This window comes from Miniopterus schreibersii (assembly GCF_964146895.1).
Source record: "Miniopterus schreibersii genome assembly, chromosome: 13".
In the NCBI taxonomy this organism is placed as follows: Eukaryota; Metazoa; Chordata; class Mammalia; order Chiroptera; family Miniopteridae; genus Miniopterus; species Miniopterus schreibersii.
Window position 1 is genome coordinate 500093 of NC_138113.1, and position 13812 is coordinate 513904.

General features: G+C 50.5%; 1 protein-coding gene across 2 annotated transcripts in view; it reads right to left on the bottom strand.

The window, feature by feature from the left end:
* The window catches only part of MYT1L (myelin transcription factor 1 like), a 272855-nt gene that overhangs the window by 67498 nt on the left and 191545 nt on the right, over window positions 1–13812 (bottom strand). For both annotated transcript variants that reach the window (XM_081157325.1, XM_081157324.1), the window contains exon 7: window positions 11326–11624. In XM_081157325.1, the coding sequence (XP_081013451.1) occupies window positions 11326–11624 (299 nt within the window). The remainder of the gene's footprint in view (window positions 1–11325; window positions 11625–13812) is intronic.

Consider the following 13812-nt stretch of genomic DNA (forward strand, 5'->3'; position numbering starts at 1 on the left):
GCAGCCAAGGCTTTTAAACCATTTGGTTTCCCAGTGGTGCTCAGGTGGCATGAGGAAAGCCTGGATTCCCGGGGACTCAAGCAGAGACACCACCTATGCTGCTGCATTTGGTATCAGAAGCACATGTTTAGGCTGAGTTAAGAGTTATTCTGACTTTGGTACCTTGGAGATAATTTATCAGAATGCACAGGAAGCAACGGGAATGCCATAGCAAGAGTCAGAAACCAATCTGATGAACTGAGAACCCTATGCGAGTACATCAGTGGGAGGTAGGACATGGAGGGAGGAGGCCCAGCGACCACATGCCCATAAAAAGCGGGGCTGCGGTGCCCCAGCACCACATGCAACATGGCCTTTCATCTGACACACAGCCTGTGGCATTCACCCACCTCACAGCCTCAGGGAAATTCTGGTGAGCTGGAGAAATAATGTGTGAATAACTTATATCCAGTCTCAAAAAAGTATTTAGGAAAACTGTTTTAGAAAAGGACCATGTTAAAAATTACATAAAACCCCCACGTTCCACATCCAGTGCATCCTGACACTAAGGGGCTACCTGGGACACGCAGAGGCACCCCTCTCCACGAGGCACAGCCGCTCTCAGGCGCAGGGCAGACACAGGTAATAGTCAATGCATCCCCTGTGCCCCTCCCACCCCTTAGACTGGATATACTTAGCTGCATGCCAGTCATGCCATTGTCACACCTGTTCCTTGTTCCTATGATTAAAAAACAGGAGTAAGAAGAACTGAAAGTTTACTAATGAGCTGAAGAAGTGAAACTCCCAGCTGACTCAGCAGGTCAGAGCGCCCAAGGTGTTCTTGATGGGCGCCTGCCATCCCCTCAGAAAGACCTTTCTTTGTGTAACAGTCTATACTTCAGCACATCAATACTAGAAGGCATCTCCGCTGGCCCACACACGGAGCCCACACCTTAAACATCTAGCACATCCTCCAACACTCCAGCAAACCAAATTTGCCATGTTTTAGTCATAGAGCATCACCAACAATCCTCAACAAATGGCCCCTCCTGGACAGTTCCTACCAATCCTCTTCCTGAGGACCAGGCTATACACAGCCCCAAAAGGCAGCAAGAGGGAAAAACCACAGATGCGACTGGAAACACGCCACTGGCCCAGGACTCCAGCTTTTAAGACCTGACAGCAGTCTGATGCAGTGAACTTTTGAAAACACATAAGCTATAGTCTCCTCTCTGTTGATGCACTCTGCTGTCATATCCCCGGGCTGTGATCCGGAAGCCACGTCAGGGTGACAGGGCTCCGTGACCTCCACATGACTGGTGATCTTGTAGCCAGCGCCACTGTCCCTGCAGAGAACTGGCTGTGAGATGAAACAAGAGACACACGCGGCACCTGAACCACCCTGAGCGCCGAGGCACAGAAGACATCACAGTTAGGTAAGACGGACTATTTTCATCATTTTTCTCTCAATGTTCTCTTGAGAAACACATCTCATCCTGAAGATCTTGGAAAGAAGGAAACCACGGAAATAGAGAAAAAGAAGAGGGAACACCTGCGCCACGTCCTCTCTCAGCCAGTCAGGGCTGCACTTGGGGTGTGAAGCAATACACACTGTGAACTTTTCTTTTTGGTTAATCCTCACCTGAGGGTATCTCTTCCATTGCTTTTCAAAGAGAGGGAGGGAGGGAGGGAGGAAAGGGGAGAGAGAGAGAAACATTGATGTGAGAGCGACACATGGACTGGTTGCCTCCCACACATGCCCCAACTGGGGGCAGGGAGCGAACCTGAAACCCAGGTACGTGCCCTTGACCTGGAATCCAACCCAAGACCTCAGTGCCCAGGCCAATGCACTAACCACTGAACTCCACTGGCCAGGACGTCACACTGTATGATCTCGTGACTTTCCTAATCTCAGGATGAGCATGACTTTAGTGAATTCTCCCATTGCACATTCCAGGAATGCCTTCAGCCCATTTGCCCCCAGTAGGAAATGGATTCTGCTATTGTCTCTGTGCTTCCCAGCAGCTCCTCCACCCCTCTCATCACATGGTTGAGGAACAAGTCTCACCCACCCCCCACTCATAAGTTACCTTTCCCCCAAGGACACTGGAACCTACAAGGACACACGTCTTCACATGACCTCACACAGATGAAGGGCTGAAAACAAGGTGAGGAGGGTTCTCCTCCCCACCTGAAAGCAGGGCTAGTACACGCTGCACTGTGCCCTCCAGCTCCGGAGTCTCACTGTGAGAAAAGCAGGGTGGTGCACACTGCACTGTGTCATATCAGAATGGACTCGGAAATGGCAGTCACATGGCCTGGGCCTAGTCACTAGTTGTATCATGCTGGTGACCCAGACCTGTCCCCTCTAGAGAGCTCTCCCAGGAGTCATGCGGACATGCCACGCAGGACCCTCAGGGTGGTGGCGTCCTACACACAGGGCAGCACTGACCCACAGTGCAGATGCCAGGGAACTCAGCCTACTGGTAAAACCAGAGACAGGCAAAGGAAAGGCATCCACACCTCGCTGCACAGCCACCTGCAAGGCCGGGCCCTCCCTCTAGGTCACTGACCTGGAACTGGTTCGCCAATGACAGCAGGGAATGTGGGAATGGCTGATAAATTTACCTGAGGGTCCGAAAATCCTTGCAGGTTCATGGAGTTTCTCAAGTTACTGATATTTAAGTAATTCAAAACACGTGTGAAATCAAGTCCGCTCTCAATCACGTGGATGAATGGAGGGGAGCAGTCAATCAACCTGCCAACAGCAGTTCTTAGTACCTGCTGCATGCCAGCCTCCCCAGAATGCAAAACCATTTGCTGAGAGCTTTTAGGATGCCATCGCTGGTTTTGTGTTCTCAGGCTCCTTGCCCTTCTAGTTGTGTTTTTGCTGAGGCTGAAGCAGATCACAGGTGGAACTGGGCCATGGGGAATGGGCCTGGAGTTTGTGTGTCAGTCAGTTTGTGTGTACCCACAGTTCCAACTACAGAAAACTGAGGAGTCAACGGATCAGCTCTCAGGTGACGAATGTCCTACCAAACAGGCAGACTTGAAGTAGAAAACTACAAAGAAAACAGGGATGCTCTGCCCTCTCATTACACCTCTGTCTAAATAGTTGTGCTCTCTTATTTACAGCATGAACCTGCACTTAAAATAACTTCCTGGTAAAATGTCTTTTCTCATCCCAAAGACATTCTGCCCGTTTGGCAGAACACTGGTGACCTGAGAGGCGATCCCGCTGACGGGAGGGTGACAGAAGGGCAGTGTTACCTTCCTCAGTGCTGGAAGTCAAAGCGAGGTCCCGTGAGTCGGGGACTCGCCCAAGACAGGGGTCCAACCAACACTGGAGATACACCTTATCCCTGGGCTTTATTTTAAATTTTGAAAAATGAGCATTTGAAATAAAAATTAAATTAACAAGACAAGGCAAATGACCCGGTAACTGCTCCACACAGACCCTAAAGCAAATGCAACAGACCATATTCGATTATTCTGCACCTGGCTCCTCGTGATCACGTGGGAAAGAATTCCCCAGTATCTTATGCACGTTCCTTGCATCCTAAATGCACGACATTACATTCTCAGCAAGCTTTCTGGCTTGTATCGAAGTATCTGACAATTCATGAAATACAAGATATAATTATATTTTGTAATTATGCAAAATTAGTTTGCATGAAGGAAGTTTAATTTCCATCACAGGCTAATACCTAGAAATGCCTAACTGCCTTTACTCAGAAGTCAGGGGCTGCACCCCCAAGCTCAGCCCCTAAAAGCGCATCTTCCCGGGTGGGGAAGACTAACATCCAGAGGATAAACAGGCATTTCTTCTGCTGTACCCACAGCCTCTGCCGTCGGAACCCTGCATACTAAACACACCACCTTTGTTCGGCGGGGTCGCAGAGCTCTCTGGTGTCCCACTGACTGTGGCAGAAAACTGGTTGGCTCATTCAGATTTCACAGTCTGTTTGCAATTCAACTTGCCTCATCAGGGACACATCCCTGAGAACGATGGAAGAGGCTACCTGGCTAATCAGCATGAGAACAACATCCTAAAGGGGGTCTGGGGAATGCAGAGGCCACAATGCAGACCCCTCACCACCTTCATCCTGTCGCTGCTGATGGAAATTCAAGCCCACCTATTGCAAATCGTCATGATACTTTAGTAACCTGGGCCCATGCATTGTCCTGTTTGAAAGACAATATGTCCTGGAAACTGCAATTTTTTTTTCTTCCAAGGGAGGAATTTGTACAGGGTGGATTTTGTCTTGAATTTTTTTCAAAGAGAGTTGACTTACAGCAGACAGGACATGCCTGTGTGAAGGTGGACTCACATGCAGGACTGTCTGGTGGGAGGGCAGTGAGATGGTCAGGACCAGGTGGACAGGCTCTGCTTCTGAGGCCGGCTGTGGGGAGGAAGGCCAGGAGCCCAGGACACTGGCTAACACGAGCGCCTGAGGACAAGGTCGCCACACCACACATTCCACTCTGACTCTGCTCAGCGTGCTCTGTCTGGCCCCGAGCAACCCTGTCCTACTTCACAGAGGTTCCTAAAGTGGTCATCCATACTCTCCCTCAAACCACCTACCTCCTCCTTGGACGTGAACTTCCGAGAATGCACCCCACACCTCAGGCCCATGGGTATGGAGAGCATGCTGAAGGAGGCCGGCGAGCCTCAAAGAAAGGGAGCCTCTGGCTTTATATCATGTAACCCAATGGTCCCATGCATGTCCTGCAAAGTCTACTGCCCGAGACAGTCCCAAGCTTCGCCACAGGAAGGATGTACATTCTCACGCCTGTTTCAGAACAGACACAGTGTGTGGGGAGTGGCAGCCACAGGGAGGCTGTCTCCAGGCTGGGCAGCAAGTTGCTGTTCTTCCTCCTGGGATGTTCTGTTGTATCTGTGGGCACACACAGGATGCACTCATACATGTATGCATATGTGTGTACATGTTACTTAAAGGTGTTTTCTTTTTAGTTGGTTGAAGTATGAAAGTAAACCATAACTTATTAGGCATTAAATAACCATTTAGTCTCTATCTCTCAAATCACAAGATTCCAAAAGGGTATTTACCATACCACACACAACATCTGCTATTAGAAAAATCTATGACCCCCTAATAATAACTTTATCTTCAGGACACCAAGGGAACTTTTATTAATAAATGCACACTTATATCATTAAAATGTATTCTGAAAATAAAATTTTTCATGCAAAGGACCAGTCTATGATATGTCAACTGGACAATAAATATCATTCAATTCATTAAATGTGAACTCAGTGTAATCTGAAACGAACTACCAAGATATTCATCCCTGTTGTTCAAATAAGCAGAAAGTGATAAAAAGATCCAAGCTCTGAAGTAAGAAAAACCATCAGAGTCTGACCACCATCCACCACCCACTGAAGATAATCTAAGCTTTCTGAGCCTCAGCATCTAATGAATGCACCACACTGACAGTGAGGCAGCTTCTACCTGCCTCGCACCCACAGCCACGTGACACACAGCCACGTGACAATCACTGCTACGCCCACTGGAGATGGTCATTATTAGCAACATTCTGGTTCCTATATAGCTGCAATGCTGGAGGACCCTTGGAATTAAAATAAATACCTAATTCCCATGTTGTAAATAATGCTGCTTCTATAATCTGTGGGCTCCTACTGCAATAATCTGTTGGTTTGTATACACTTATTTTACTTAAAACAAACCTGTCAATAAACTCCACATTTCAACTTATAACTGAGATGGAAACGACACACTGGGTGATGGGAAAGAGCAGCCTGTTAGCAAAACAATCTTTACATCCACTCTGTCTGTGGCTACACCAGGATGCCCCAGTTCCTGCTAGAGGAGCCACTGCATGTGGACGCGCGGGTCTCTTGCACTGTCCAAGGCTCTTCTCCTGCTGTCAGGACTCCTCTACCTCTCTGCTGATGTAAGGTTGCTGTCTGTGCTTCTATTTGGTAAGAACAAGGCACAGTGGCCCTGGAGAACACCTGCAGATGGCCCACAGGCATAAGGGTCACCAAGAGTGTATGTAAACAAGGAACACGAAAGACTGACTTCAAGACAGAGATCCACTCTGGTCATCACACAGTTTCTCAGGAACGCACAGGCTCTGCCCAGTGCATTCGGGGGGACAGAGCGTGCCCTATGGAAGGCGCTGCATGCCCACAGCACCTCTCACACCGAAGATGCTATTATCGTGGCAGAAGTCACACCCGTGGACAGTGATTCTGGTGCTGAATTGAGCAGCTGCGTAAAACAGCAATTTGGTAAGCGAGGATGTAAAAATGAGATTGACAGATACTACCTTTCAAAGCATATAAATGAGACATAGCCAAGAGTGTGATCATGTGAAATGAGTGCTCTATCAACAAAGCTGCACAGGCCCTTTGATCTAGAATCTTCTGGAAGATTCTGACCCCGGGGATTTCTGAAATAGCTAGAGTACAATCCACCTGGCATAGCTCCATGCAATATCAGCTAAGAGGGATCTCAGATCACCTGCTCCTGGGGCACCTTAGAGGGACACTTCTCCCCACAACAAGAGAAGCCTGGAGAGCCAGCCTCCAGGAGCAGGGTTCCACAGTGATTCTCCCGGGGGTGGGGTACTCTCCTCTGACTTAGAAATCCAGTGAGAGGGATGCCCCTGCAGAGCATGTGCAGCAATAGGACCCCAATGGAGGGGGCTGCTCATGGGTGATTACCCTTTGACCAAATGCTCCCTGGGACGTAGACTCGCAGGAGAGGCTGTCTGAAAGGGAATCAGTGGTCACACTACTGCGGAGGAGACTGGGGAACAGGATGTGTTTACTCCCAACAGCAGCACCCTAGTAACCAACCTTGCATCTCCCACAGCCGGACCTCCTTTAGCAGTTCCAGGTGATTCCTGTAAAGCTCATGTGATAGATCATTTTAGAAGGTGCTTACCTGGGGATCAGGATGCACAATATGAATTCTGAAACCAGGAACCCAGCAGTTGATTATTTATCTCTTAGTGGGTATTTGCTTTCTGGAACCTCCTTCCTAATATGCTTCAGGTTCTAATTCCATACTCGCCGAGTGCTGGTCACAGGCCAGCGGGTCCCATGATTAACCTTCTGGGGCTGACATGACAACCAGGCAGCTGCTTGCTTCATGGGGCTACACACATCCAATTATTTAAATTTTCTAAAAAAAGTCATCAGGGAGAGACGACAAGATGGCGGTGTAGGTAACCATGGTACCTGCTGCCTCCTACAACCACATCAAAATTACAACTAAAATACAGAACCACCACCACTCAGAACCTCCTGAAATCTAGCTGAACAGAAGTCCTACAACCAAGGAATTGAAGAAGCATCAAGACCGGTAGGAGGGGCGGAGACGCAGGTGGATCGGGGCTGAATCCCAGAAACACGGCCGAGGGACCACACCCGGTGCCACGGTTGAAAACTGAGAGGGATATCTTGGTGGTGGAGGTATCCCGGAGGAATGAGGGGTCTCAGCCCCACATCAGGTCCCCAAGCCCAGGGTTCCAGGGCCGGGAAGAGAAGTCCCCACAACTTTGGGCTGTAAAAACCAGCGGTGACTGTCGCTGAGGGCTGCAGAGGCTGCGGGAGTCCCAGGCAGCTCCTCTTAAAGGGCTAGTGCAAGAATTCACTCACATGTGCTCCCTCTGAGCCCCAGAGCTGGGCAGCAGCTTGAAAGGAACCTGGGACACTTGGCGAGGAACTAACTTGCCTGGAATCAGGGTGAGAGCTGGATGGGCAGCTTTCTCACAGACAGAAGAGCTGGCAGAGGCCATTGTTCCTTTGGCCAGTCCTCCCCACACAGAGCTGGCAGGCAGGTGCCTTTCTGAATCTCCATCAACCTGACTCACACCTTTGGCCCCATGCTGGTGATTCCTGGAGACCCCACCCTCCCTACTTGCAAGCTCATCCAAGCCACTTCCAGTGGCTTTTCTATGCAAGTGGCCTCTTGAGCCTCATCCTTAGGACTTTCCTAAAATCTCTCAAACAAGCAGCAGTGTGCCCCATATGGCTTGATAAGTGGCCCCAGGCCTGGCACTAGCGGCAGCCTGCATTGGTTCATAGCTTGGCCTCTCCTGGACACCTCCAAGCCCAGCACAAGTAGCAGCAACTATGGTTTGCTGTGTAGCTCATGCTGGGTGACCCTGGGCAAGGCACTGGCAGAGGCTGACTTTGCACCTCCCAGGAGGCCCCAGAGACAGTGCACCTGGTGGTCAGACTCAACCACACTGGATTACAGCCCTACCACATCCACGAGTGACACACTCAAGGGTCGCACTTGGTGAAACCAAAAGTCCACTGAAGTATATCGGGCTCCATAGGGGTGTCTCCAGCACAGCAGCTCTTTGGTTATAGTTGCAGCTGGACTTCACAGCTGATTGGTTTGGGGGTCAATTCCTCCCAGTGATGACAACAGCAACCAAGGCTCAACTACAACAGGACAGTGCACACAGCCCACCCCACACAGGGGAGCACCTAGAAGGTCCAGCTCAGGTGACTGGGGACGCTGAGCGACTGGACCTTACAGGACACCTACTACACAAAGCCACTCTACAGATTCCAGGAGACATAGCAGCTCTACCTAATACATAGAAACAAACACCTGGAAGCAGCCAAAATGCGGAGGCAAAGAAACATGTCACAAAGGAAAGAACAGAAGAAATCTCTAGAAAAAAACGAAATGAAATAGAACCAAAAAAGCTAACAGACACAGAGTTCAGAATCTTGTTTATAAGGATGCTCAAGGATATTAGTAAGACTGTTAAGAAAACTAGTGAGATCATCAATGACATAATAAAGTACCAATCAGAAATGAAGGCTACACGAACTGGAAGAAAGAATAATTTACAGGGAATCAACAGTAGAGCAGAGGATGCTGAGAATCAGATCAGCAATTTGGAACATGAGGAAACAAAAAAACACCCAACCAGAAGAGCAAAAAGAAAAAAAGAATCAAGAAATATGAAGATAGCGTAAGGAGTCTTCGTATTGTGGGGGTTCCAAAAGTGGAAGAGAGCAAGAAACTGAAAACCTCTTTGAAAAAATAATGACAGAAAACTTCCCCTATCTGGGGAAAGAAATAGACTTACAAGTGCAGGAAGCACAGAGAGTCTCAAACACGAGGAACCCAGAGAGGCCCACAGAAAGACACATCATAATTAAAATGCCAAAGGTTAAAGACAAAGAGGGAATCTTAAAAGCAGCAAGAGAAAAGCAGTTAGTTACCTACAAGGGAGCTCCCATAAAACTGTCAGCTGATTTTCTCAACAGAAACTCTGTAGGCCAGAAGGGAGTGGCAGGAAATATTCAAAGTGATGAAAAGCAAGAATCTACAACCAAGATTACTCTACCCAGCAAAACTACCATTTAGAGCTGAAGGTCAGATAAAGAGCTTCACAGATAAAAAGCTAAAGGAGTTCATCACCACCAGACCAGTACTACATGAAATGTTGAACAGTCTTCTTTAAGAAGAAGCTAATGAACAACAGAATCCGACAAACTAAATTGATCCAGAGACATTGATGTATGCAGCAGACGGTCGTATCTCAGAGGAAAGAGGGAAGGGGGGTGGAGGGTGGGAAGAGATTAACCAAAGAAGTTATAGGCATATATGCATAACTCATGGACACAGACAATAATGGGGTGAAGGCCTAGGGGTGGGTGGGAGTGAGATGGAGGGGGTAAATGGGGAGGGAAATGGGACACCTGTAGTACTTTCAACAATAAAGATAAATTTAATAATAATAAAAGCCTTCAGTTTTGATTTGCTATCCCATTTAAACAGTTATCCTCTAAATCAGAATGAAAAAGCTCTACATAATCACACTTTAAAGCCATTTTATAACGCTGACTACTTTTTCAAAATGGGTCGTTTTGTACCTTTAAAGTAGATTATTTAAAATATGATTCTAAGTAAACTACAATTTGAAGTTTAATTCCAGCAAACAGAGAGCAGGCCCTGAAATCTGGTTGGGACCCTTGGTTCAATGACGCACACATACAACTCTCCTACAATGACCATTACACACATGGACACCATGACTTCCAACATTAATGCCCTCTGCTGTCCAAACAGCATGAGAAAGTAAAGAGCAGTATTTATACCACCTCTGTAATGAGCCATGGTAAATTACAAACCACTAATCAGCACCAACCACTCAAGATTTCATCCAAATGATAGACATTTCATAGTGTCCAGAAGTAATTTGCCAAATTGGTCTGTCCTCCAACTTTCCACATATTTTACTGCAGAGCTACTGGTTCTAATCCTCAGACTGAAACTCTGTCATCTCTAGTGACACCTGGGCCTCATGGTGCCTCTTCTATCTGTGTGCTCTGTCCTGCCTAATCAGGCCGTCTCCACGCTACCTCTACATGATCATAGATGGAAAAAACGTGTGTGTGTGTGTGTACCTCTACCTACACGACTGTGTGTCTCTGTGCATACGAGTAGTGAATCGTCTTCATGAGGACTGTCAGCTGCTGTAACCAGCGGAGTGTTTCATAACGTTCAGGTTTCCGGGAACAAACCACCATGACTTCTGCAGGAGGAAGGGTAACTTCTGTCCACCACACAGGATCAGCAACCAACTCAGCCCTGGTCCAAAGACACTAGCTCACTCCACTGGCTTGAACAACTGTCCTCAGTCCTGAGCAGTCAGCTGTCCCCAAACTTATTCCTGAACAGCTTTGAGCCCAAGGACAGTTAAGGACAAAACATCGCCTTCACTTTTAAAGACGCTTTGACATCTCTCTGAGGCAAACTCTAAGCCAATGAAACTCTTCAGAAAACCTCCCCTTCTCCAAAAGAAGTGACTTTTCCTAAGGGTTCCTTCTGAGGTCATGGTTCTGAGTCTGACGCTCATGGAAAACTGGAGGTAGAGCAGAGTCACCCCGAGTGCACTCCCCACCTGCACTGCCCTGGGCAATGGCTCCCGTGCGCACCCACAGCGCCAGCACCGGAACAGACACGCGCTTCTCCCGCACGCACGCACAGGCACTGTGCGCTGAGGCAGGCTCTGACCATCGGCAGGCGCGACAGCCCGGCTGTTGCCCCAGGAGACCCGCAGTGCCCACCCCTGGGAGGCGTGTGGAAGAAGCACCCAACGCTCCTACTGCGGCCAGCGACAGTGCCTCCTGGGGGAGCTCCCGGCACGTGCGCAAGCGGCCAGGAGTGCGCAGGGAGCCTCCGGATACACTTGTCACATCTGCACTGCATGTCAGCCAACTCACACGCGCCCGTGGGAGCGCTGCCCAGCCTCCCGACGGGCAGAAGCCCTCGCCCGGGGCCATGCTCAGCGCCAACCCGCCCGGCAGCGCGGGAAGGTTACCGGTGTCCTCGTCCTCGTCCTCGTCCCCATCCTCGTCCTCGTCCCCATCCTCGTCCCCATCGTCCTCCTCGTCCTCATCCTCCTCCGGGTCCTCGTCCTCCTCGTCCTCCTGGTCCTCCTCCTGGTCGTCAGGGTCCTCGTCCTCCTCGTCCTCCATGTCCTCGGTCCCGTCGCTCTCACAGCACTCGTCCCCTGCGGCGCTGTCGGCCTTGGCTGCCGGGGGCTTTCGCTTGGGGGCGGGCTCCTGGGGCTGCCTGTCCTGCGTTTTCCTCTTCTTGGCCAAGGGGCAGCCGTAGACACTGCGGAGAGAGAGAGGGTCACTGTCCCGCCACCAGGGCACCGGCGTCCCTGACCGGGCGGGGGCTGGGGGGCACCAGGGCCTCCCGTGGGCCCGACACCTGCCACCGAGACCTTTACGGAGAGCCCCGGCGGCAGGTGCCTGTCCCCGTGACTGTGGAGCCCGCCCAGCCTCAGAGCCACCACCCCACACCCCCGAGACCCCAGGGCCCAGGGCTGCCTCGCGGAGCGGCCGGCGACACCAGGCTGCGGCCAGCGCAGGCTCCCAGGGTGGTCTGGAGAAGAATCTGCACCACGCCACACAGATTCGGGCTCGCGTCACCTCTCCTGCAGAGGGACGGCCCCCAGGGGCCTGCTGGGCGGTGCAGGACTCCCGCCCCTGCAGGCACCAGTCCTGCTGTCATTCCTGCCCCTGGCGCCATCCCTGAGTCACCTGCAAGGCCCAGGCGGGGAGGACCTTACAGCAGGGCTCACGACTCCCCCCGAACAAAGGAGGTTTTCCAAAGCTGTGTGGCCAATAGCAGCCTCCTTCCTGGAAACCCTGAGCACGTACTGCGAGGAACACAGGGAACAGAGAAGCCAGCAGGCTGTGGCATGCCCACGGGTCCGCACGGAGACGCGTGGTCCCCACCACTCAGGCACTGGGGAGGAGACTCCCGTGGCCCCGGGCTGAAGCCTGGGCCTGGTGATGCTGAAAACTGCATTCAGCCACGACCCCACCCAGGGCATGTTAGTCTAGCACCTCCTCCGGGTGGGACTCCGAACAGCGCTGGAGACGCAGAGGCGTGAGGCACAGGTCCTCACCTCCGGCACCTGTGGTCCGCAGGGACTCAGACAAGCAGAGCCCCTGCTGTAAGCCCACCTCCCATTCACCACAGTGCCCAAGTGCCCACTGTGCTGTGGGCTCTCAGTAAACAGGTGCTGAATGAATGGGTGACATGCGATACATGCTACGATGCAAACACGCAGAGAGTACTCTGTCATGAGAACAGAGCAGCTGATCAAGGGAGCCCCCAGGAAGGGTGACGCCGGGGAGGGGCTCTGAAGGAGACACACATGACATGTGGAAGAAGAGGCTGTTTCCATGTGTTTCAAGCACAGCATCTGCACAGACATGGACACGAGGAGGAGCAGGAGCTTCAGACACTAGGTTAGAGACAGACACTGGAGTCCAGGCACGTAGGGAGCGGGCATGGGGAGGGGAGGGAGGCAGGGCTGGACCCTGTTGACCAGCCGTGGGACTGCGGGTTCCATGCAGGGGACAGGGACTAGTTGATGACACAGCCGCATCTGCATGTAAGGCTAAGGCAAGGTGCATGGGGAACGGGTGATGGGAGGCTGGGAGACTGCAGATGGAGAGAGCAGGATGCAGGCTGTGCCACCAGCCTATGAAACACCAGTGTGACTGGTCACCTCTCTTAAAAATATAACAATCAAAGCCGGGCGTGGCTCAGCAGCTGAGCATCGACCTAGGATCCAGGAGGTCATGGTTTGATTCCCAGTCAGGGCACATGCCTGGGTTGCAGGCTCGATCCCCAGTCGGGGGTGTGCAGGAGGCAGCCGATCAATGACTCTCTCATCGTTGATGTTTCTATTTCTCTACCCCCTCCCTTCCTCTCTCTGAAGTCAATCAAGATATATTTAAATATATATATATATAACAATCAAAACAATAATAACACATATTATAAGCAGAAAAAAACTAAAGGAAACAAACAATGGTGTACAGGGTATTTCTAACATAAAATACACAATTCTGAGATTTCTTTTACGAGGATTTTTACATGTTTTGGGGAGAATCTGAGCAACCTCAGAAGAATATTCCATAGTGTGGAAAAAACTGATCTCCCCTCAGCTTGCTCTCTACCTGTTATGTTGAATTTCCACCTGACAGCTAGTCATGAAAAGTCCACAGCAAGCACTCCTCTCATGAAACAGTCCTGGGTCTGAGCCGACCCGTGTAACGTATCCACTCTGTTTCGCAAGTAATGAGTCAGTAACTGTAACAGTGAGTGTGAGTTTTGCTCTACCAGGGTCTGCCCATGACTCTGTGGGTAACAATGGCTACGGTTACCTCCCCGTCACTCTTAACTCTCTTCTCAGGTCACCAAAAAACTGATGCACCTCATCTGCATCAAAGCTACCTGGGCAAGAGGCATCATTTGCTAACACAGGTGCCCAGGCCCACCT